Source organism: Aotus nancymaae, unplaced genomic scaffold, assembly GCF_030222135.1.
Source record: "Aotus nancymaae isolate 86718 unplaced genomic scaffold, 86718_ANA_hifiasm-v0.15.2.pri h1tg000018l, whole genome shotgun sequence".
Taxonomy (NCBI): domain Eukaryota; kingdom Metazoa; phylum Chordata; class Mammalia; order Primates; family Aotidae; genus Aotus; species Aotus nancymaae.
This window is the reverse complement of record NW_026988430.1, coordinates 23,204,412-23,228,530: the sequence shown is the minus strand read 5'-3', so window position 1 is coordinate 23,228,530 and position 24,119 is coordinate 23,204,412. Positions and strand designations below refer to the sequence as shown.

Here is a 24,119-nt window from a genome sequence, read left to right as displayed (position 1 = left end):
ACCCTACTCATTCTATCACAGTCCATAATCAATACAAGAAAACATTCTAGGCCAACTCTACCTTTGAAATAAATGCAGAATCTAAAAACTTCTCATTACCTCAACCTCACTGCTACACCATGATCTAAATGACCATCCTCACACGTGGATTATTCAGATACCTCAATTGGACTCAGTTCAACCTACTTCCCACATCAGATCTAAAGTGATCATGTGTTTAAAAAAAAACAACAACTCATATTTTATTACTTCTCTACTCAAAACCCTCCAGTGGTTTCCATCTCACTCAGGGTAAGTCAAAGGACTCACATTGTCCTATAGGGCAATATATAATCTGCCCCCCACCCCATTCTCTAATAATCTCTATAACTTCATTTCCTACCATTCTGCTTTCACACCATTCCAACTAAATTGGCCTTTTTATTGTTCCTTGGACATACCAAGTACACCCGTAACTCAAGGCCTTTGCTATATTCTCTTGATGAAAAGTGGTTCCCCCAGATATCTTCATGGTTTTCTTTCTCACTTGCTATGAATCCTTTTTTTTTTTTTGAGACGGAGTTTCACTCTTGTTACCCAGGCTGGAGTGCAATGGCGCGATCTCGACTCACTGCAACCTCCGCCACCCGGGTTCAAGCAATTCTCCTGCCTCAGCCTCCCGAGTAGCTGGGACTACAGGTGTGCACCACCATGCCCAGCTAATTTTTGTATTTTTTAGTAAAGACGGGGTTTCACCTTGTTGACCAGGATAGTCTCGATCTCTTGACCTCGTGATCCACCCGCCTCGGCCTCCCAAAGTGCTGGGATTATAGACGTGAGCCACCGCGCCCGGCCCGCTATAAATTCTTTACTCAAGTCTTACTTTATCTGACAGACTTAACCATTCTATATAAAATAACAACATTTAGGCGGAGCAGCGCAGTGGCTCATGCCTGTAATCCCAGCACTTTGGGAGGCCATGGCGGCCGGATCACTTGAGGTCAGGAGTTCAAGATCAGCCTGCCCAATATGGTGAAACCCTGTCTCTACTAAAAATAAAAAATTAGCCGGGCGCAATGGCTTACACCTGTAATCCCAGATCTTTGGGAGGCTGAGGCGGGTGGATCACGAGGTCAAGAGATCGAAACCATCCTGGTCAACATGGTGAAACCCCGTCTCTACTAAAAATACAAAAAATTAGCTGGGCGTGGTGGCGCATGCCTGTAATCCCAGCTACTCAGGAGGCTGAGGCAGGAGAATTGCCTGAACCCAGGAGGCAGAGGTTGCGGTGAGCCGAGATCGCGCCATTGCACTCCAGCCTGGGTAACAAGAGCAAAACTCCGTCTCAAAAAAAAAAAAAAAAAAAATACAAAAATTAGCCAACCGTGGTAGTGCATGCCTGTAGTCCCAGCTACTTGGGAGACTGAGGCAGGAGAATCGCTAGAACCTGGGAGGCAGAGGTTGCAGGGAGCCAAGATGGCATCACTGCACTCCAGCCTGGGTGACAGAGCAAGATTCTGGCTCAAAAACTAAATAAATAAATAAAATAACAACATTCAGATGCCTTTTCTCTATCACCACCTTTTCCCCTTATTCTACTTTATTTTCCCCTATAGCACTAATTATCAGCTAATACATGTGCCTGCTACTGTGCTTAAATTTTGAGAGAACTGGGTGGCCAACCACATTTTGCTTCCATCTACAAAATGAAAATGTCTGCATAAACCTTATTAAGATGAAAAAATATGCATACTTCCTGAAAAAGAACAGAGAGTATTAATGTTTTGGACATCTATGTCAAAAATTCAATCAATCAGGTTTGCTAGATTATCCTTTTTTCTTACAAGTAAATTTTTATTATGGGGAAAAAAACAAACAAATCATAGCTCAGTTTGTCCTGAAGTAGTAAAATACTATCACTGCAACTTCCAGTCAATATGTCACAACCAAAAAACACAGGAAGCTCATCCTTTTGCAGCTGACACTGCAAAATGCTGGATAAAATGTTAACACCATAACCACCACCAAAAACTGCAGAGCTAAGCTCAAAAGCAAGAAAGAAATATCATCAGGTGCTATTAACACAGGAGACATTCAAAACCAGAGTGGTAAGAAACTAGTGATAGACAGTCGAAAGATATAATCAGAACCAGATACATGCATATGGCTGAAGTATGGACAATCAATGTCTATATAGTCATGAAGGTGCAGCTATGCTCCCTGAATAAAACAAAGAACAGCGAAGGACTGTCATACAGGTAAAATAGAATTGTGTCAAAAAGCCACCCATAAGAAATTGGGCAGCACTGAGTGCTGCATGAAATAATCAGAATTTCTAAAGGGATTTTTACTCTACAAGCACTAAGGACTTTTCACATACTAGCAGACCTCTGAAAAGAAAAATAAAATAATTCTCTGTTAAAGATTGTTGCATTGTTTCTATTGTTTAATTTTTCTATGAAGACACAATGAAAATATATTATTTTTGAAAACAGAAAAAATGACTTTTTCCCCCCCTCTGGTAGAGTTGGGGTATTGCTACATTGTCCAGGCTGGTCTTGAACTCCTGGGCTCAAGAGATCTCACCTGGGCTGCCCAAAGTACTTGGATTAGAGGTGTGAGCCACCTTGCCTGCCCAAAGATGACAATTTTTTAACACAAACATTTCACTATGCAAATCAATTGGGGGAAATAAATGAGAAAATAGGCCTTGATAAAACAGGTCACAGATGGCTCAAAGCTAATGAATGAATGATATCCATGATGAAAAGCAATGACACTACAACATGAGCACTGTTTCAGGTTTCTGCAGGAGTGTGTGTGTGTGTGTGTGTGTACTGGTATGTTAGTGTGAGTATATAGGATTGTGTTTCATTATACTCTAAGTATGAATAGTTGCCTTTACAATAGAATTGAAAATTTTCAGATTCACAAATATACCAGTAATGAGAGTCATGGATGGCACATAAATAGAAACATCAATAAGTCTAAAAATGCCCGGAGTAATCTGCACATAAACATCTATTTGTCATACTTAAAATGTATTATACAACTAAGAGTTAATACTTTGTCAACAAAAAGGGATAAAATGTAAATCTTTAAATATACCTCTGAGAAACACTTCCTGAGCGTATCTGGGACTTTACCATCCACCACATGGAGCATTCTTTCCATTTCTTCCCGTATAACATAGTTCCCAGATTCACTTGAAAAAAGACTAAAAATGTCTAAGAGAAAGAAAGATAGAATAAATTAATCTTAACAAAGATCAATATACCTTGGTGGAAGTAGGGAGAAAAGAGAGCTACAATAACTGAGTGATTACTAGGGCCAAGCACTTTATACATATAATTTAGTTTATTCCTTAAAATAATCCAGCAACCAAAATTTTAAACAGCAGTGTAATATCTTTTCAAACATGCCAAATTTGCAAAAATCTTTAGGTATAACAATACGAAGTGTCAGCAAAGACTAGGAGAAACAGGGCCTCTTATACACTCTTAACCAGATCATAAATTGTTGCAACCACTTTCGTGAATAATTTGGCAAAACCTAGTAAAGGTCAAGAGGTATGCCAGAAACTCCACTTCCATCTTTGAAAAACTCTGATACCTGTGTACAAAATACACGATGTTCACTGAAGTACTGTTTGTAAGAGCAAAAATTAGAAAACAGAGATAAATGTCTATCAACAAGAGAACAGGTAAAATGAGATACACATAATGAAATACTATATATAAGTTAAAGTTTTTTTTTTACAGTGTTTTGAGATGGATAAATATAAAAAAATATAGCAAATGGTAAAACCATCTGTATAGTACAGTAGTACCCACTTATCCATGGTTTTGCTTTCCAAGGTTTCAGTCACATGTGGTTAGCAGAGATCCAAAAATATTAATTGGAAATTTCCAGAAATGAACAATACATAAACTTTAAATTGCACACTGTTTTGGGTAATACGATAAAATCTCTTGCCTTCCTCTTTATCCCACCTGGGACCTGAATGATCCTGTTGTCCAGTGTATCCCCATGTTACTCGCCTGTTAGTCACTTAGCGGTCATTTTGGTTATCAGACTTACAGACTTACAGATCACAAGAAGGGTGAGTACAGTACAGTGAGGTATTTTAAGAGAGAGAGAGTGACCATATTCACATAACTTTTATTAGAGTATATTGTTATAATAGTACTATTTTACTGTTATTTTTGTTAATATCTTTCTGTGTTAACATCTTAAAGTTTAATTTTTAAATTAAACTTCATCATAGACATGTATGTATAGGAAGAAATGGTATATATGGGGTTTGGGACTATCTGTGGTTTCAGACATCCACTGGGAGGGTCTTGGAACATATCCGTGTAGATAAGGGAAAACTAATGTGTACCATTTATTTAAAACTTTAAACCTGCAAAGAAACTGACAATGTTTAAGGACACATAAACATGTTATAAATGTATAAAAACCAGCATGAGGAATGAAAGATCACCAAATTCATGAAAGTGGTAACCTCTGTAGAGGGAAGAACAGAATGGGATCACGAAGGGATACAAAGAGAACCTCACCTTAGTTGTAATATTTTTTAAAAATCAAATCAGGAACAAATGATAACAATGTTAAGAAATAGTAAAGCTAGGTGAGGTACGTATTATATGTATATTTGAAATATTGTTGTTATAGGCTGAACTATATCCCCCTAAAGATATACGGAAGTCCTAACCTTGAAGTACCTGTGCCTGTGAGATTATGTGGAAACAGTCCTTGCAGATGTAATCAAGTGAAGATGAGGTCATTAGGGTGGGACCCAATATAATATGACTGGTGCCTTTATAAGAATAAAAGATAACCACAAACAGAAAAAAGCTATGTGATAAGAGAGGCAGGGATTAGAATGATAGCTGCAGGCCAAGGAACCCCAAGGATTGTCAGTCATCACGAGAAGCAAGAGAGAAGAATTTTCCCTACCCAGGTTTCAGAGAAAGCATGGCCCTGCTGAGACTTTGATTTTGGACCTCTAGCCTTTATAACTGTAAGATAATAAATATCTGTTGTTCTAAGCTACCCGGTTTGTGGTGCTTTGTTAAGGCAGCCCTAGAAAACTAATACAATCATATTTTAAAAATGAAGAAACTTTAAAAATACATGTTTGTGACTTAAAAAATTGTTACCAGTTGTACCTCAGTATCCATAGGGGATTAGTTACAGACCCCCAAAGACACCAAAATCTGCAGGTTGTCAAGCCTCATATAAAATGGTATGGTATTTGCACATGAAAACTAAAAAGAAAATCCTAAGCACCCCAACCAACTGAACAGACTCTCTCTCTTGGCCAAAGGGATCCCAGAAAATCCTTAAAAACAGAGATACTGGTCATGAGGGGATGGGCAGTCAGACACATCTCATTATCCCAATCCCTTTTGCAGTTTAGATGCAACAACTAACCAGCATTAATGTTAAAATAAACATCATAAGACTGACAGACTTTGTGGCAAAAAGATAACAAGTTGTAAACAAGACCTAACGCTATGCCAGGCAAGGATTAAGTCATGTACCCCTACACTTAAAGAATAAACTGCCGGGTGTCGGGGCTCACATACGTAATCCCAGCACTTTGGGATGCCAAGACGAGAGAATCACTTGAGGCCAGGAGTTCAAGACCAGCCTGGGCAACATAATGACACCTCTATCTCTACAAAAAATTTAAGAATTAGCTGGGCATTGTGGCACATGCCTATAGCCCCAGTTACTCAGGAGGCTGAAACAGGAAGATCACTTGAGTCCAAGAGTCCAAGGCTGCAGTGAGCTATCTTGCCACCGCACTGCAGACTGGGAGACAAGATGAAACCTTGTCTCAATCAACCCATCAATAAAGAAAAAACTATGTTCTAACTGCTACAAGGTTTTTCTTTTTCCTTTCCTATTTTTTTTTTTTGAGACAGAGTCTTGCCCTGTCGCCCAGGCTGGAGTGCAGTAGCATAATCTTGGTTCACTGCAACCTCCACCTCCTGGGTTCAAGCAATTCTCCTGTCTCAGCCTCCCTAGTAGCTGGGACTACCGTTGCATGCAATCTCACTCAGCTAATTTTTGTATTTTCAGAAATATTGGTCAGACCGGTCTTGAACTCCTGACCTCGGGTGATCCCCCTGTCTCAGCCTCCCAAAGTGCTGGGATTACAGGCATAATAAGCTACCACACCCAGCCGTTTTTCTTTTTCTCTAGCAGTTATTCAATAAGCACTGGCCTTGAGATAAGCAATACTGAAACAAATGCAGCTCATTCACCACCAAATGCTAACTAACTGACTCCCGTTCCACAAGCTATAGCTACAGCTTTGATTGGACAAGAGTTATTTCAGTAACTATCAAAATGGTCGCCTTGCAGGCTATAATCCTTTATAAGAAATAAAGTCTCCTTTCTAAATTTACAGATATCATAATTTTTTTCAGTTGACACATATAACCTACCCATATCCTCCCATTATTTTAAATCATCCTTAGGTTATTTATAATACCTAAAACAATGTGAATGCTATCAAAATAGGTGTTATATTGTATTGTTTTTTTATTTATATTATTTGTATGAACCTTAAGTTCCTGGCCTCAAAAAGATCCTCCTGTCTCAGCCTCCCAAATAACTAGGATTACAGGCATGCTCTAGCATACCAGCCCTGTATTTTTAATTGTTGCTGCCTGGGGCCAATTTATATTTCTGCTGGTGGAGAAAAGCTGATTTGGAAAAACTAAGATCACAATTATATTCTAATACATAAAACTGAGTTTATGGATACATTCATTATCTTGATTATGGTAATGGTTTAGTGGGCATTATTACATGTGTCAAAACATATAAAAATATATAACTATGTATGATGGCTCATGTCTGTAATTCTAGTACTCTGGAAGGCAGAGGCAGGAGGATCACTTGAGGCCAGGAGTTTGAGTCCAGCCTCAGCAACCTAGAAAGACCCTATCTCTACAAAAATAAGATAAAGTAGCTAGGCATGGTGGCATACACCTATAGTCCTAGCTACGTGAGAGGCTGAGGTAGGAGGATTACTTGAGCCCAGGAGTTAAGGGCTGCAGTGAGCTATGACTGTGCCACTCCACTCCAGCCTGGGCTACACAGTGAAGCTATCTCCAAAATACCAAAAAAACACATATCAAAATATATACTTCATTTATGTGCTTATTATCATATGACAATTATACCTCAAAACTTTTGTAAAAAATGATTTTTTCATCTATTTTGTGCTGCTAAAATAGAATATTACAGACCTAGCAACTTATTATAATAAAAAGAGATTTATTTCTTACAAAGTCCAAGGTTGGCGGGGCATGGTGGCTCACATCTGTAATCCCAGCACTTTGGGAGGCCAAGACAGGCGGATCACGAGGTCAAGAGATCAAGACCTTTGTGGCCAAAATGGTGAAACACCATCTCTACTAAAAATACAAAAATTAGCTGGGTGTGGTGGCGTGAGCCTGTAGTCCCAGCCACTCAGGAGGCTGAGGTAGGAGAATCGCTTGAACCCGGGAGGCGGAGGTTGCAGTAAGCCAAGATCGTGTCACTGCACTCCAGCCTGGCGACAGAGCAAGACTCCATCTCAAAAAAAAAAAAAAAGAAGTCTAAGGTGTCAAGGGACCTGCATCTGGCAAGGACCTTTTTGCTCTTCCATCATCCCACAGTCGAAGGCATAAGAGCAAGAGAATACATGCAAGAGGGAGAGAGAAAAAGGCTGAACTCTTCCTTTATAAGGATGCCATTCACGTGATAAGAAGCTCACTCCTGAGATAACAGCATTAATTCATTCATGGGTGTGGACCCCTCATGACCTTATCATCTCTTAAAGGTCCCACCTCTCAACACTGTTGTACTGGGGATTAAGTTTCCACACATGAACTTTGGGTGATGTGTTCAAACCACAGCAAGAATTAAAAATAATGTCTAGATTCAGGAATAGGAGTGGATTCTGAGAGATTTAGAAGCAGTCCCAGGGCAGCATCTTAGTCTGTTGAGGCCGCTGTAACAAAATACCATAAACTAGGTGCTTATAAATAACAAATTTATTTCTCACAGTTGTAGAGGCTAGGAAGTACACCATTAATTTGGTATCTGCTGAGGGACCACTTCCTAGTTCAGAGACAGCCATCTTCTTATTGTATCCTCACATGGGGGAAAATGTAAAGGGTCTCTCCAGGGCCTTTTTTATTAGGGCATTTAATCCCACTAATAAGATACTTATGACTAACCCTCATGACCTAATCATCTCCCAAAGGCCCCATCTCTTCATACCATCACCTTGGTGGTTAGGCTTTCAACAAACCAGTTTTGAGGGAGACATAAACATTCAGACGATAGTAGGCAGATTAGAAAAAAAGGAAGAAAGAAAGACCCAGCATATGGTGGTCAAGAATAAAACCATAGGAATTTTGGGAACAAAATGTTATATTCTGTGTAATACAAACAGCTTCCATAAAATTTACAATGTTTATGAATGCTTTTGGTAAGAGCAGATGTGTATTTGGGGAAGTCAAATAAAAGAATGAGGGGACAGAAGATCTTATAAATAATTAAACGAGTGAATTTTTTTTAAGTAAATAAATCTATATCCTATGAAACACAGAAAGACACCAATCAACTAAGATTATCTTCCCTTTCACATGTAGGAGAGGAAATGTTGTCACTCTTATTATAGCTCTTCCCCGATCAGCAGGATTTAAAGGTAATGAAAGAGGTGTCACAATTTTCTGTGCTCAGATAATTCACCTAATAAAATTAATTTCTGAAGTTAAAAGTAAAACATTAAAAAAAATTAAACCTTTTACTAAGAATGTATACAAAATATTATCAAGTAAGTGAGCTTTGGTTTTGTTTGTGAAACAAAGAATAGACTACTACGTCTATATCATCAGAATTTTAAAAAAATAAGTTGTACTGAGACATAATTCACATCCCATAAAGTTTACCCTTTTAAAGTAAACAATTCAGGGCTGGGCGAGGTGGCTCATGCCTGTAATCCTAGCACTTTGGGAGGCCAAGGCGGGTGGATCACCTGAGATCAGGAGTTCGAGAGCAGCCTGGCTAACATACTGAAACCCCATCTATACTAAAAATACAAAAAATTAGCCAAGCGTGGTGGTGGGCGCCTGTAATCCCAGTTACTGGGGAGGCTGAGACAGGAGAATCACTTGAACCCAGGAGGCAGAGGTTGCAGTGAGCCAAGATGCTGCCATTACACTCCAGCCTGGGCAACAAGAGTGAAACTCCATCTCAAAATAAACAAACAAACAAATAAATAAATAAATAAATAAATAAAAATAAAGTTAACATTTCAGTGATTTTTAAAGTACATTTATAAAGTTGTGTAACTGTCACTCCTATGTAATTCCAGAATATTTCCGCCAACCCAAAAGGAAACCTTGTACCCATTAGCAGTCGTTTTCCATTTCCCTCTCACCTGATACCTCTAGCAACCACTAATCTATCATTTTCTGCCACTGTAGATTTGCCTAATCTAGAAATTTCATGTAAATGGAATCATAATATATGGCCTATTGTGACTGACATCTATCACTAAGCGAAACGTTTTCAAGTTCCATCCATACTATAGCATGCATCAGTACTTTATTCCTTTTTATAGCAGAGTCATTTTCCAGCATATGGATATATCATGTTTTGTTATCCATTTACCAGCTGGTGGACATTAGGATTGTTTCCATCTTCTATTATCAACAATGCTGTTATGACTATTTCTGTACATTTTTTTTGGTGGTAAGCATATGTATTAAATTTTCTTGGGTATATACTTAGGAGTGGAATTGCTGGGACATACAGTAACTCAATGTTTAACAATCTGAGGAGCTGCCAAGTTCATTTCCAAAGTTGCTGCACTACGTTATACTCCCATCAGCAATGTATGATGCAGTTTACAATTTTTCCACCTTTTCCTCAACACTTGTTATTATCAGGCTTTTTAATTTTAGCCACTCTAGTAGGTGTGAAGCAGTATCTCTCTGTAGTTTTAATTTACATTTCTCCAATGACTTATTAGGTTACACATTTTTTCAGGTATTTATTTGCCACTTGTATATCTTCTTTGGAAAAATGTCAATTCAAATCCACTGCCTGTCATTAGAATTTTGAGATAAATTATTCTGTACAGAGATGTGGTATTATCATTTTTGAGATAATAAAAGTACTTACATTTTGCTTTCTCTTCATCTTTGCCTCTTGTAAGGAGGACAAGTCCAACTATTAAATTATTGAAGTGCAGTCCTTTGGATGTTCCACCAAAAGAACAGTAAATCACCTGGAAGAAGATGATAAAGCCAACCTTAAGAGGCATTTCAGTTGTTGAAGAAGCTGAGGCGGCTATCACCTTTAACAAATCATGTCTCCATCTCCAGAAAAGGCACTAGTAAATTTTAGTAAAATCATATTAAGTTTCTCCCTCTTCTTCCTCTTTTAGACCTTGTCATTGCACTCAGTCAAGAATAGACCATGTTTACTGTAAAATACATACAGATGGTCCCCAACTTGATTTTTCAACTTTACAATGGTGTGAAAGTGATACACATTCAGTAGAAACCATACAGTATTCAATAAATCACATGAGATATTTAATACTTTATTATAAAATCTGAGTTGTATTAGATGATTTTGCCCAACTGTAGGCTAATGTAAGTGTTCTGAGCATATATGTGTATGCGTGTGTGTGTGTGTGTGTGTGTGTGTGTGTGTGTATGTGTGTGTATTTTAGATGGAGTTTCGCTCCTGTCACCCAGGCTGGAGTGTAGTGGTGCCATCTTGGCTCACTGCAACCTCCACCTGCTGGTTCAAGGGAACCTCCTGGCTCAGCCTCTCAAGTAGCTGTGATTACAGACATGTACCACCAAGCCCAGCTAATTTTGTATTTTTAGTAGAATATTTAGTAAAATAATTTTGTATTTTCACCATGTTGGCCAGGCTGGTCTCAAACTCCCTGGCCTCAAATGATCCAACCATCTCGGCTTCCCAAAGTGCTGAAACTACAGGCATGAGCCACCGCCCCCAGACTAAACACATTTACAGACTAGGCTAAGCTCTAATGTTTAGTAGGTTTAGGTGTATCCAATGCCTTTTCATCTTACAATATTCTCAATTTACAATGGGTTTCTCAAGCTGTAATCCCAGGGTAAGTAGGGGAGTATCTGCATATTACATATTCACACAACTGAATTATTTATTCTTTCTCTTTGAAGTCCTTATCAAGGTCCAAGAGTACAAAGGTCCTCCAATAGCCACAACAATGTGAGAAGGATTTTGTGCAATTACACAACTTCCTTTAACCTCGGGAAAACTTATGCACATTACTTTGATTGGCAAAAAAGATCCTCTCTAACTGAAAGTTCAGAAATTCAAGCAGACTCCAAAAAACATTTTTTAACGCTCTCAGAAATAAGTACTATAGTAATCAGAAATAAGGAAGAAAAACTATGCATAGGAAAGGGACAAAAGAAATCACAATAAATACATCCATTCAACAATTCTTTGTTGAGTGCCTAGTATCTGCCAAGTAAGATTTTTGTTGATAAAAATGCACGATTAAAGAATAATTCAAGAAGTTAGTCAATATGAAAACTGAAAATATATATTATTCACCAAATTATATTTATAAATATATTTAATAACACCTGACAACTGATGTCAAAAACTATCTCTAGTGTCAGTGATAATTCAACCTAGCAAAAAGTGGCCAAAGGAAATAGCTACAGAACATTAAAAATATTTTTTAAAAAACCAAACAAACAGAACTAACACACTTTGTAGAATAACTATTTTTAGTTGCCCCATCTCCCACTCCCAACTAGAAGAAAATAACAGGGAAAAACAACAAAAACACCTTTATCCCTGGGGAAGGGCAGGAAAACATAATGGCCTCAGAACTTACAGATCCCCTACCACAGGGAAGAAGGAAGATCAATGAAAAGGTCTCGACCCCAAGATCCAGGGACACAGCACCTGCCTAAAACTGAGAAATAGGACTACAGAGAATGTCCCCTCCCTAGCACTCCCTACCATCCACCCTTCTGCTAGCAAGCACAGAGGAATAAACAACTATAGTATACAGCCGGAGGGGAAGAAGAAGGTAGACAGAGACCCTCTCTGAGGTGTGATAACAAACAGAATATAAGATCAAAAGTTGAGGGTAGAGCAGACATTAGAAAAAAACTCTCGAGCCCCAAACCCTAAAAAAAAACAAGTAACCCTAGAATGGAAATTGAATGCTGTATTATACTGAGGGTAACCATAGCAACAAGAAGACCGAAATGAAGCTCAACTATAGACTATATTGACTCAACCCCCAAGCTGAAGAACGATACTACTTGGTTCAGTCTCTTCTGTCCTATATGAAACACTTATGTTTCAACCATACATTTTAAGTCACAGAAAGAAGGAAAAACTCAATATATTGTCAGAGACAAAGGAAAAATACGATAATGGAGTTGAAGAATCCTTTGGAAGGGCTCAAGGGTAAACTCAACAGAGCTGCATAAGAGATTATCCAAAATGAAACAAAAGGGGGAAAATGTGAGGAGAGCAGGCAGGGGAAGGTAGACAGAACAGAAAACCCAAGAGCTGAGAGATCATATCAGTGATGTAATATTCACATAACTGATATCCTACAAGAAAAACAGAAAGGGGCAAAAGAAATATTTGAGGAGATAAGGTTGGGGATTTTCAAAACGAATAGACAGAAAACCACAGAAGTTCAGCGAACAGGCAGAATAGATTACACCTCTAATCCCAAAAACCAACTAGACAAATCATTGAACTTTTCAAAACCAAAGATAAAAAGAAAATGTTTAAGGCAACTAGAAGAAAACAAAAAACATTACATTGAAATAAAAAATTATAGCTGGTTTCTCATAAAAAATTATGTAAGCCAGAAATCAATGGTGTGATATGCTGAAAGCACTAAAAGAAAAAAACTCAACCATCAATCCTGTACCTGGTGAAAATATCTTTCAAAAAGAAAAGATATTTTGGTTCCTTTTTTTTTTTTTTTTTTAGGGGAACAAAAACAGAGAAGTCATTACCAACAAAAAAGGATAAAAGAAAGTACCTCAGGCTGGAGGAAATATTATGCCATTAGAGATACATGTACCTCCAAAAAGAAATAAGAATACTGGAAATGGCATAAATGAAGGCAAACATAAAAGCATTTTTCTTATTTTTAATCACTGTGAAAGATAACTGGCGGTCTAAAGCAGTAAGAGAAGAAAAGTAATGTGGCTTTGTAGAATATGTAAAAGTAAAACACATAACAATAGCACAGAGGATAAGAGAAAGGAACTAGAAGTATACTGTTTTATAGTACACATAAATGTGTACTATAAAATAATTAGCTGCATGTGGTAGCACACGCCTGTAATCATAGTTACAAGGGAGGCTGAAGTGGGAGAATCACCTAAGCCAAGGAAGCAGATGTTGCAGTGGGCCAACGCTCACCATTGCATTCCAGTGTGAAAAACAAAGTGAGACCCTGCCTAAAAAAAAAAATAGGCAAATGATCTGAAATTTTCAAACGAAGACATACAAATGGCCAACAGGTACATGAAAAAAATGCTCAACATCACTAATCATCAGAGAACTGCAAATCAAAACTACAGTGAGTTAAAATCTCACCTCAGGCCGGGCGCGGTGGTTCACACCTATAATCCAAGCACTTTGGGAGGCTGAGGCGGGTGGATCACGAGGTCAAGAGATCGAGACCATCCTGGTCAACAAGGTGAAACCCCGTCTCTACTAAAAAATACAAAAATTAGCTGGGCATGGTGGCGCAGGCCTGTAGTCCCAGCTACTCGGGAGGCTGAGGCAGCAGAATTGCTTGAACCCAGGAGGCGGAGGTTGCGGTGAGCCAAGATCGTGCCATTGCACTCCAGCCTGGGTAACAAGAGCGAAACTCCGTCTCCAAAAAAAAAAAAAAAACTCACCCCAGTTAAAATGGCTTATATAGAAAAGTAGGGGATCCAAGATGGCTGATTACTAGCAGCTCGGGCTCATAGTTCCCACTGAAAGCGCAGAGAACGAGAGGACGCCACACTTTCAGACGAATATTTGCTGCTCACGGACCAAGAGATTCCCAGCGGAGGAGCCCCACGGGTCGCCAGGGCGACTCTTGTGGCCCGCGCAGCGGTTTTGCTGGCGCCTTAGCACGGCAGTTCTTGGTGCAGAGTCCGGAGATTCCCGGGCAGAAAAGCACCATCAATCTTAACACCGCTGTTTTGGCCGGCACAGTGGATTGCTCAGATTTCAGCGCTGGGAATCAACGAGTTGGATGTCTGCTCAGAGACCTAGTTAGAAAGTTGGTAATTACAAAGACGACAGAGGGATAAATATACAATGAAGGGAAGAAACCAGCCTAAAAAGGCAGAGAATACTCAAAATCAGAATACCTCTCCCTCTACAGGGGATCTCAATTCCTCATCAGCAACGGAACAAGGCTTAATGGAGAACAAGTGTGTTCCAATAACAGCAGCAGGTTTCAAAAGGTGGGTGATAAGAAACTTCTGTGAATTAAAAGAACTTGTTCTAACCCAATGCAAAGAAACTAAGAACCTTGAAAAAAGGTTTGACGAAATGTTAACGAGAATGGACAATTTAGAGAGGAATATAAGTGAATTGATGGAGCTGAAAAACACAACACGAGAACTTCGTGAAGTATGCACAAGTTTAAACAGTCGAATTGATCAAGCAGAAGAAAGGATATCAGAAGTCAAGGACCAGCTCAGTGAAATGAAACGAGAAGACAAGATTGGAGAAAAAAGGATAAAAAGGAATGAGCAAAGTCTCCAGGAAATATGGGACTATGTGAAAAGACCTAATTTACGTTTGATAGGTGTACCTGAATGTGACGAAGAGAATGAATCCAAGTTGGAAAATACTCTTCAGGATATCATTCAGGAAAACTTTCCCAACCTGGCAAGGCAGGGTAATATTCAACTCCAGGTAATACAGAGAACACCACAAAGATATTCTTCAAGAAGACCAACCCCAAGGCACATAATTGCCAGATTTATTAGGGTTGAAATGAAGGAGAAAATACTAAGAGCAGCCAGAGAGAAAGGTCAGGTTACTCATAAAGGGAAACCTATCAGACTTACAGCAGATCTCTCAGCAGAAACCCTACAAGCCAGAAAAGAGTGGGGACCAATATTTAACATCCTTAAAGAAAAGAACATTCAACCCAGAATTTCATATCCAGCCAAACTAAGCTTTATAATCGAAGGAAAAATTCAATCTTTTGCGAACAAACAAGTACTTAGAGACTTCACCACCACCAGGCCTGCTTTACAAGAGCTTCTGAAAGAAGCACTATACATATAAAGGAACAACCAATATCAGCCTTTCTAAAAATATATCAAAAAGCAAAGAGCATTAACACAATGAAAATTTTACACTAACTAATGGGCAAAACAGCCAGCTAGCATCAAATGCCAGTATTAAACTTATATATATTCTAATTGGATAAAAAGCCAAAACCCATCGGTATGCTGCATCCAGACCCATCTCACATGCAACGATATACAAAGACTCAAAACAAAGAGAAGGAGGAAGATTTATCAACCAGAGAGTAAAAATAAACAAATAAACAAAAAGCAGGAGATGCAATTCTCGCCTCTGTTAAAGTAGACTTTAAAGCAACAAAGAGCAAAAGAGGCAAAGAAGAACATTACATAATGGCAAAAGGATCAATGTAACAAGAAGAGCTAACGATTTTATAGATCAATGAGACAGAAAATTAACAAGGACATCCAGGACTTGAACTCAGACCCGGAACAAGTAAACTTAATAAACATTTATAGAACTCTCCACTTCAAATACACAAAACACACATTACCACCTCACACCTATTCCAAAAGCGACTACATAATTGGAAGTAAATCACTCCTCAGTAATCGCATAGCATTTCATAGGTTTAAATGAAATATTGGTTGGCTGCTTGTTTGTTATTTTCTTCCCTTATTCCTTCCTGTCTACATCAAGTATAATTATTGGTATAAAAGAGGTTTTCAATACCCATTATTAAACTGCATTCTAGCCTGGGCAAGAAAGCAATACTTCCATTCTCTCTCTCTCTCTTCCTTTTTTTTCTCTTCATTCTTTGTTTTCTTTCTTTCTTTCTAAAAAAAAAAGAAAGAAAAGTAGGAAGGCTGAGCGCAGTGGCACATGCCTGTAATCCCAGCATTTTGGGAGGCTGAGGCAGGGAGATCACCAGGTCAGGAGTTTGAGACCAGCCTGGCCAACATGATGAAACCCCGCCTCTGCTAAAAATACAAAAATTACCCAGGCATAGTGGTGTGCGCCTGTAATCCCAGTTATTTGGGAGGCTGAGACAGGAGAATTGTTTGAACTCGGGAAGGGGAGGTTGCAGTGAGCCAAGATTGCGCCACCGCACTCCAGCCTGGGTGACAGAGCAAGACTTCATCTCAGAAAAAAAAGAAAAGGAAAGGAAAAGAAAAACAGGCAATAATGAATGCTGGTGAGGATGTAGAGAAAGGGGAACTCTTGTACACCGTTTGCAGGAATGTAAATTAGTACAGCCATTGTGGAGAAGAGTACAGTTGTTCCTCAAAAAACTAAAAATAGAATTACTATATAATCCAGCAAATTGCTACTGGCTATATATCCAAAAGAAAGGAAATCAATGTATCAAAAAGATCTGTACTCTCATGTTTATTGCAGAACTATTCATAATAGCCAAAACATGGAATTAACCTAAGTGCCCATCTACAGATGAATGGATAAAGAAAATGTGGTATATACACACAATGGAATATTACTGAGCCATAAAAAAAGAATGAAATCATTTGCAGCAACATGGTTGAAACTGGAGGTCATAATGTTAAGTCAGATAAGTCAAGCAGTCTAGGGGTGGTGGTTCACGCCTGTAATCCTAGCACTTTGGGAGGCCAAGGCAGGAGAATCACTTGAGCTCAAGAGTTTGAAACCAACCTGGGCAACATAGTGAGACCTCATCACTACCAAAAAATAAAAATAAGCCAACCACAGAGAGACAAATATCACATGTTCTCACTCATATGTAGGAGCTTAAAAATAAAAAAAAGTAGATCTCATGAAGATGAGAGTAGATTGGTGGTTACGAGGATGGGAAGAGTAGTGGGGAGGAGGGAAGAATAAAGACAAGTTGATTAATGGGCACAAATATACAGTTTGACAGAAGAAATAAAATATAGTGTAGGCCAGGCGCAGTGGCTCAGGCCAGTAATCCCAGCACTTTGGGAGGCCAAGGTGGGCAAATCACGAGGTCAGGAGTTCAAGACCAGCCTGGCCAACATAGTGAAACCCTGTCTCTACTAAAAATATGAAAAATTAGCTGGGAGTGGTGGCGGGCACCTGTAATCCCAGCTACTCAGGAGGTTGAGGCAGGAGAATTGCTTGAACCCGAGAGGCAGAGGTTGCAGTGAGCCGAGATTGTGCCACTACACTCCAGCCCAGGCGACAGTGAGAGACTCTGTCTCAAAAAAAAGAAATGTAGTATTAGATCAGCAAGGTGACTATAATTTATAATAATCTAGATTACATTTCAAAATAGCTAGAAAAAATTAATTCAAATGTTTCTAACATAAAGGAAGGAAAACATCTAAGGTGATGAATATCCCAAGTACACTGAGATTTGATCTTTACAAATTATCACATGCACCCTCCAAAAATATGTATCTATTACACATTATTAAAGGAAAAGAAAAACACTTTCTTAAACATTTTGTAGCCATGAATATCCAGTCAGAGACTTAGTACACTGTTATACTATATAAGATTGATGTATGCAGTAATGATTTCACTGGCCTTCTTTCAGACAATGATGTCATCCGAGTAAATAAAATGATTAGTTCTGAAGAGAGGGAAATCTGTCTGTATTTTCAAATAGAAAGACTTATACTGTAATATACCAAAAACCTACCTCTTATCTAATAGTTAAGAAGTCAATAAAAAAAGGCAGATGTAGGCCGGGTGCAGTGGCTCACACTGGTGATCTCAGCACTTTGGGAGGCCAAGGTAAGGGTAGATCACCTGAGGTCAGGAGTTCAAGACCAGCCTGGCCAAAATGGTGAAACCCGTCTCTACTAAAAATACGAAAAATTACATGGTGTGGTGGCAGGTGCCTGTAATCCCAGCTATACGGGAGGCTGAGGCAGCAGAATCGCTTGAACCCGAGAGGCAGAGGTTGCATTGAGCAGAGATTGTGCTACTGCACTCCAGTGTGGGCAAAAAGAGCAAAACTCAAACAAAAACAAAAACCAAAAAAAAAGGTAGATGTGCATAGATCTTTAGTGTTTAGAAACAGTTGTAGCATGTTTCAGTTGCTGCTTTCTGGTCCTGGTCCTTCTACTGTCGAATGGATATAGGGTAAAGGGTTATCCCACAGTTCCTTAGAGGAAATAGTTAAGTGATAGATACTGTTTTATCAAGGCTTTTAGAGTCAGAAAGACCTGATTTTGAAGCCAGGCATTATTAATACACAAGCTATGTAGTCTTAAGCAAATCACTTAACTTTCTGGGCCTCAGTTGCATTCCATAACACATATATTGAAGAAATGTGCCAAGTCTTCTGATTCCAGGACCCTAAGCTGGAAAGCAGCCCCAGGGTGGGAAATAGTATCTCAGGACAGAAGGCAGAAGTCAAAGTTTGAAGCCACTTTGTTAATTAGTAAGAATTCAGCATTGATGAGCTCATAATTTTTGTTTGAAAATATTTTTCCAGAGTAAACTCTAGTATACCTTTCTAACTGCTGGATTAATAGTTAAAAGAACCAAATTAATGTTTTCAAATTTTCATTTTATATAATTCTCAAGAGGATCAATACTTTTCCTTTTTTTTTTTTTTTTTTTTTTTTAAGACAGCATCTCATTCTATTGCCCAGGCTGAAGTGCAGTAGCACAACCACGGCTCATCAAAGCCTTGACCTCCCAGGCTCAAGTGATCCCCCCACCTCAGACTCCCGAGCAGCTGAGAACACAGGCACATTCCATCACGCCTGGCTAATTTTTTCATTTTTTTGTTAATATTGGGTCTCACTATGTTGCCCAGGCTAAAAAATTTATCTTGACTGACACAGAGTAAAAAAAAGAAAGTATACATAAGTTAAAAAGGCAAAAAATATATGCCTTCCCAAAGAACTTGATGTCACCAACCTATATGCTTAAAAACTATCTTCAGGTCATGATAAATATGAAATATAAATTTGTAAAATAAATCATGCTGTATGTCAGTAAGTTTCAAAGAGTAATTCAAACACAACATAAGACCCATGGTATTGGTATATACACTATGAAAACATTAAGCACCATTTGCATAAAATGTAGTTACTACTGGTAAAATTTCTAATATTAACATTTAAATGCAAGCTCTGTTCCTATATATGTGTGTTGAAAAAGTCGTCCTTCTATAGCTAAAAGGTATGTGTGTTTACATTACTGTTTCTTCAGTGAAGAGTCCAATAGAACAAAATGTTTCTTTTCTTCAAATGTGTTTTATAATACTAACCATTTCTTTCCTGTATGTAAATAGCATAAGGTAGAGTCACACTTAGCTCCAAGAAAATAATAATGGGCCCCTTGAAATTCTGAATAAATAATAACACACAAATGCAAAATATAAATTTCTGAAGTCTAAGCAAAGAACAAATACTGAGGAAACAATTACCAGAGATTAGAAAGCAGAATAGTACCCAAAGATCATATTATCAGTCAGACAGAAGAGACACCTCATTGAACATCCAGAGCATTGAGGAGAGACCCCAAAAGAGTTAATCATAGTTTCAGAGGTAAACCAGGTAAACCATACTTATAGTAAAGTCTATTCAAGACTCAGCATTACAAAGCTTTTATACAGGATTCAAGAGGATTAGCTAATCTGCAATTTATTTAAGTGCATGCTAGAATAAAATCCAACATTTTTTAAATAAAGACAACAAATTCAGGTACTTATAAAGTTTACAATGTCTACTAGATATCAAAAAGTTACTAGATATAAGAAACAGAAAATTGTAACCAATTACCAGAAAAGTATTAGGCAAAAGAATGACAGAGATGATAAAAACTGGTATACAAGAAGTTTAAAACAGTAAACTTCTTGAGTATATTTTATAAATATACTCAAGAATTTAAACAAAAATAAAAACATGGAAATGGAAACCATATTTTAAAAAGAAACATGAAACTTTAGAGTAAAAAATATAATATCTGAACTAAAAAGTTATTATGTGGCTTTTTTTTTTTTTTTTGACAGAGTCTTTCTCTGTCACCCAGGCTGGAGAGTACAGTAGCATGATCTTGGCTCATCGCAACCTCTGCCTTCCGGCCTTAAGCAATCCTCCCACCTCAGCCTCCCAGGCAGCTGGGGCTACAGGTGTATACCACCACTCCTGGCTAATTTTTTGTAGAGGAAGGGTTTTGCCATGTTGCCCAAGCTGGTCTTGAATTCCTTGGCTCAAGTGATTCACCTGTTTAGGCCTCCAAAAGCGCTGGGATTTCAGGGGTGAGCCACTGTGCCTTGCCCTGTGTAGCCTTAAAAGCATATTAAACACTGCTGAATAAAAGAGCAGTGAACTTGAAGAAAGGGGAATAGGAACTATCCAATCTGAAGTACAGAGAAGAAAAAGAGCTAGAAATGGGGGTGAGCAGGAGGAAAGGAGAGAAAATAATCAGTCTCAGTAACCTGTAAAAAACCAACAAGCTTTTTACACACCTGTACTTAAAGACCAAGAAAAGGGAAGGGTGAACAGAAAACATATTTGAAGAACAGTACCCAAATACCTCCCAAATTTGATGATAAACCCACAGATCCAAAATGTTCAAAGACACTCACATAAGATAAACAAAACCAAACAAAGGTATATCATGAATTCCTGAAAAATAGTAATAGAGAAAATGTTGAAAGTACTGAGAGAGAAAAAGATATATAGCGAAACAAAAATAAGAATAATCACTGATTTCTAATCAGAAACAATGCAAGCCACAAGACAACAGAAGAAATAACTTCACTATACTGAAAGAAGAAAAACACTCAGCTTAGGATTATATATCCAACAACAAAATTACAAATAACTCAATTTTAAAAAGGGCAGCTGGGTGTGGTGGCTCACACCTGTAATCCCAGCACTTTGGGAGGCCCAGGCGGGTGGATCACGAGGTCAAGAGATTGAGAACATCCTGGCCAACATGGCGAAACCCTGTCTCTACTAAAAACTACAAAAATTAGCCGGGCGTTTGGCACATGCCTGTAGTCCCAGCGGCTCAGGAGGCTGAGGTGGAAGAATCGCTTGAACCCGGGAGGTGGAGGTTGCAGTGAGCCAAGTGCCACTGCACTCCAGCCTGGCAACAGAGCAAGACTATTAAAAAAAAAAAAAAAAAAAAAAAGGGCAAATGACTTAAATGAAAAGATGCAACATTTTTAGTCATTAGGGAAATGCAAATCAAAACCACAATGACATACAACTTCACACCAACAAGAATGGCTATAATAAAATGAATAAATAACAAGAATGTAAAAAACCCTGCAACACCCATACACTGTTGGTGGAAATGTTAAAGGGTGCAGCTGTTCTGGAAAACAGCCTGGTGGTTCTTCAAAAAGTTAAACATAGAATTACCATATGACCTGACAATTCTGTTCCAAAAAGAACTGAAAACAGGGATTCAAACAGATACTTGTATGCCAATATTCACAGCAGTATTATTTACAATAGTCAAAAGGTGGAAACAACCCATCAAAAGATGAATGAATAAAATCTGGTATACACATACAGTGGAGTATTATTTAGCCATAAAAAAGAATGGTTGTTTGCAGCTATTACAGCTCTCTAACACCTTTAGCTCACTGAACTCCAGCAGAGAGAGCTGGAGAATAAGTAAACAGGTCTCTATAGCATGGTCTGTACAAAACAGACGGCCTGCAAACTGACCACGGTAAAGCATCCAGGAAGCAATTAGCCACAAAAGCCATTCACAAGAGTGCACCCTCTACTGGAGGGGTGAAGAAACCTCATCATTATAGGCCTGGTACTGTGGCACTCTGTGACACTGGACATTATCAGAAGTCCACTGAACTTCTGATTGCAGGAGGCAAATGAAGCCTATCTGGTTGACCTTTTTGAAGACATCAACCATTGTCCTATCCATGCCAAATGTGTGAGAATTACACCAAAATTCAGCTAGCATGTCACATATATGGAGCACATGCTTAAGAATATGCTATGATGAGAAACATTTCATTCTCAAATAACAAAAAAAAAAAAAAAAAAAATTCTCTCTTCCCTGTTACTGGTAAATTTTTTTTCTAGAACCCTAGATTTTTTTCTCCAAGGGGTGAAAATCTACCTAAGTACATGACTGCAAGTGGGAAAATGGGAAATGGAAATCAGGTACAGGAAGTTTTTCTATTTTCATTTTGCACGAGAATTTTTAATATAAGTATGGGTATGTAAAGCATTAATGCAAGTCAAATTGTTTCAGTGAGCAAGTTTCAGCAGTTCAACTAGTAAGTACATATTTTGTTTGTTTGTTTTGAGATGGAGTCTTGCTCTGTCGCCAGGCTGGAGTGCAGTGGCGCAATCTCAGCTCACTGCAAGCTGTGTCCTGGGTTCAAGCAATTCTCCTGCCTCAGCCTCCTGAGTAGCTGGGATTACAGGTGCATGCCACCACGCCCGGCTAATTTTTGTATTTTTAGCAAAGACGGGGTTTCAGCACGTTGGTCAGGATGGTCTCGATCTCTTGACCTCGTGATCCACCTGCCTTGGCCTCCCAAAGTGCTAGGATTACAGATGTAAGCCACCGCACCCGGCCTGCAAGTACATATTTTTAATATTGTCTGTCTTCTGTGTTGTTCCTGTAACTACAAAAAAGCAATGAGCTGGGCACGGTGGCTCACGCCTGTAATTCCAGCACTTTTGGAGGCTGAGACAAGCAGATCATTTGAGGTCAGGAGTTTGAAACCAGCCTGGACAACATGGTGAAAACCTGCCCATATTAAAAATACAAAAAGGAACCAGGTGTGGTGGTGGGCGTCTATAATCCCAGCTACTCAGGAGGCTGAGGCAGGAGATTTGCCTGAGCCCAGGAAGGGGAAGTTGCAGTGAGCAGAGTTCACACCATTGCACTCCAGCCCGGGCAACAGAGCGAGACTCCCTCTCATTTAAAAAAAAAAAAAAAAAAAAAGAATGAAGTTCTGATATATGTTACAAATGGATGAACCTTGAAAACATTCAGCTAAGTGAAATAAGCCAGACATAAAATGGCAAATATTGTATGATTCCTATATATGAAATATTTAGAACAGGCAAATTCATAGAAACAGAAAGTAGACTGGAGGTTGTCAGGGGCTGGGGAGGAAGAGGAATGGGAAATTACTGCTTAATAGGTACAGTATTTCTGTTTGGTGTGATAAAAGAAAAATTATTTTTCCATGAGAATTTGAGAAAAATGGAATGATGAAAAATGTTGAAAATAGATAGGGGTGATGAGGGCAACATTATGAATGTAATTAATATCACTGAAATGTTCTCATAAAGGTCATTAAAATGGGCCAGGCACAGTGGCTCATGCCTATAACCCTAGCACTTTGGGAGGCAAAGGCATGAGGATCACTTGAGCCCAGGAGTTTGAGACCAGCCTGGGCAATGTAGTAAAACCTCATCTCTACTAAAAAAAAAAAAAAAAAACTTAAAAATTAGCCAGGCATGGTGACACATGCCTGTAGTACCAGCTACTCAGGAGGCTGAATTAGGAGGATTCCTTGGGTCAAGGAGGTCAAGGATACAGTAAGCTGTGATCAAGCCACACTACACTCCAGCCTGGGTGACACAGTAAGACCCTGTCCCATCCCCCCAAAAAAAGGCTAGGCGCAGTGGCTCATGCCTGTAATCCCAGCACTTTAGGAGGCCAAGGCAGGCGGACCACCTGAGGTTGGGAGTTCAAGACCAGCCTGACCAACATGGAGAAACCCCATCTCTACTAAAAACACAAAATTAGCTGGGCATGGTGGTGCATGCCTGTAATCCCAGCTACTCGGGAGGCTTGAGGCAGGAGAATAGCTTGAACCTGGGAGGTAGAGGTTGCAGTGAGCCAAGATAGTGCCA

General features: G+C 38.9%; 1 protein-coding gene across 3 annotated transcripts in view; it reads right to left on the bottom strand.

The window, feature by feature from the left end:
• USP32 (ubiquitin specific peptidase 32) overlaps positions 1–24,119 on the bottom strand; it is a 212,429-nt gene that overhangs the window by 114,059 nt on the left and 74,251 nt on the right. For all 3 annotated transcript variants that reach the window (XM_064378438.1, XM_012445418.3, XM_064378439.1), the window contains exons 3-4: positions 10,180–10,285; positions 3,088–3,206 (exon numbers count right to left, since the gene is read on the bottom strand). In XM_064378438.1, the coding sequence (XP_064234508.1) occupies positions 3,088–3,206; positions 10,180–10,285 (225 nt within the window). The remainder of the gene's footprint in view (positions 1–3,087; positions 3,207–10,179; positions 10,286–24,119) is intronic.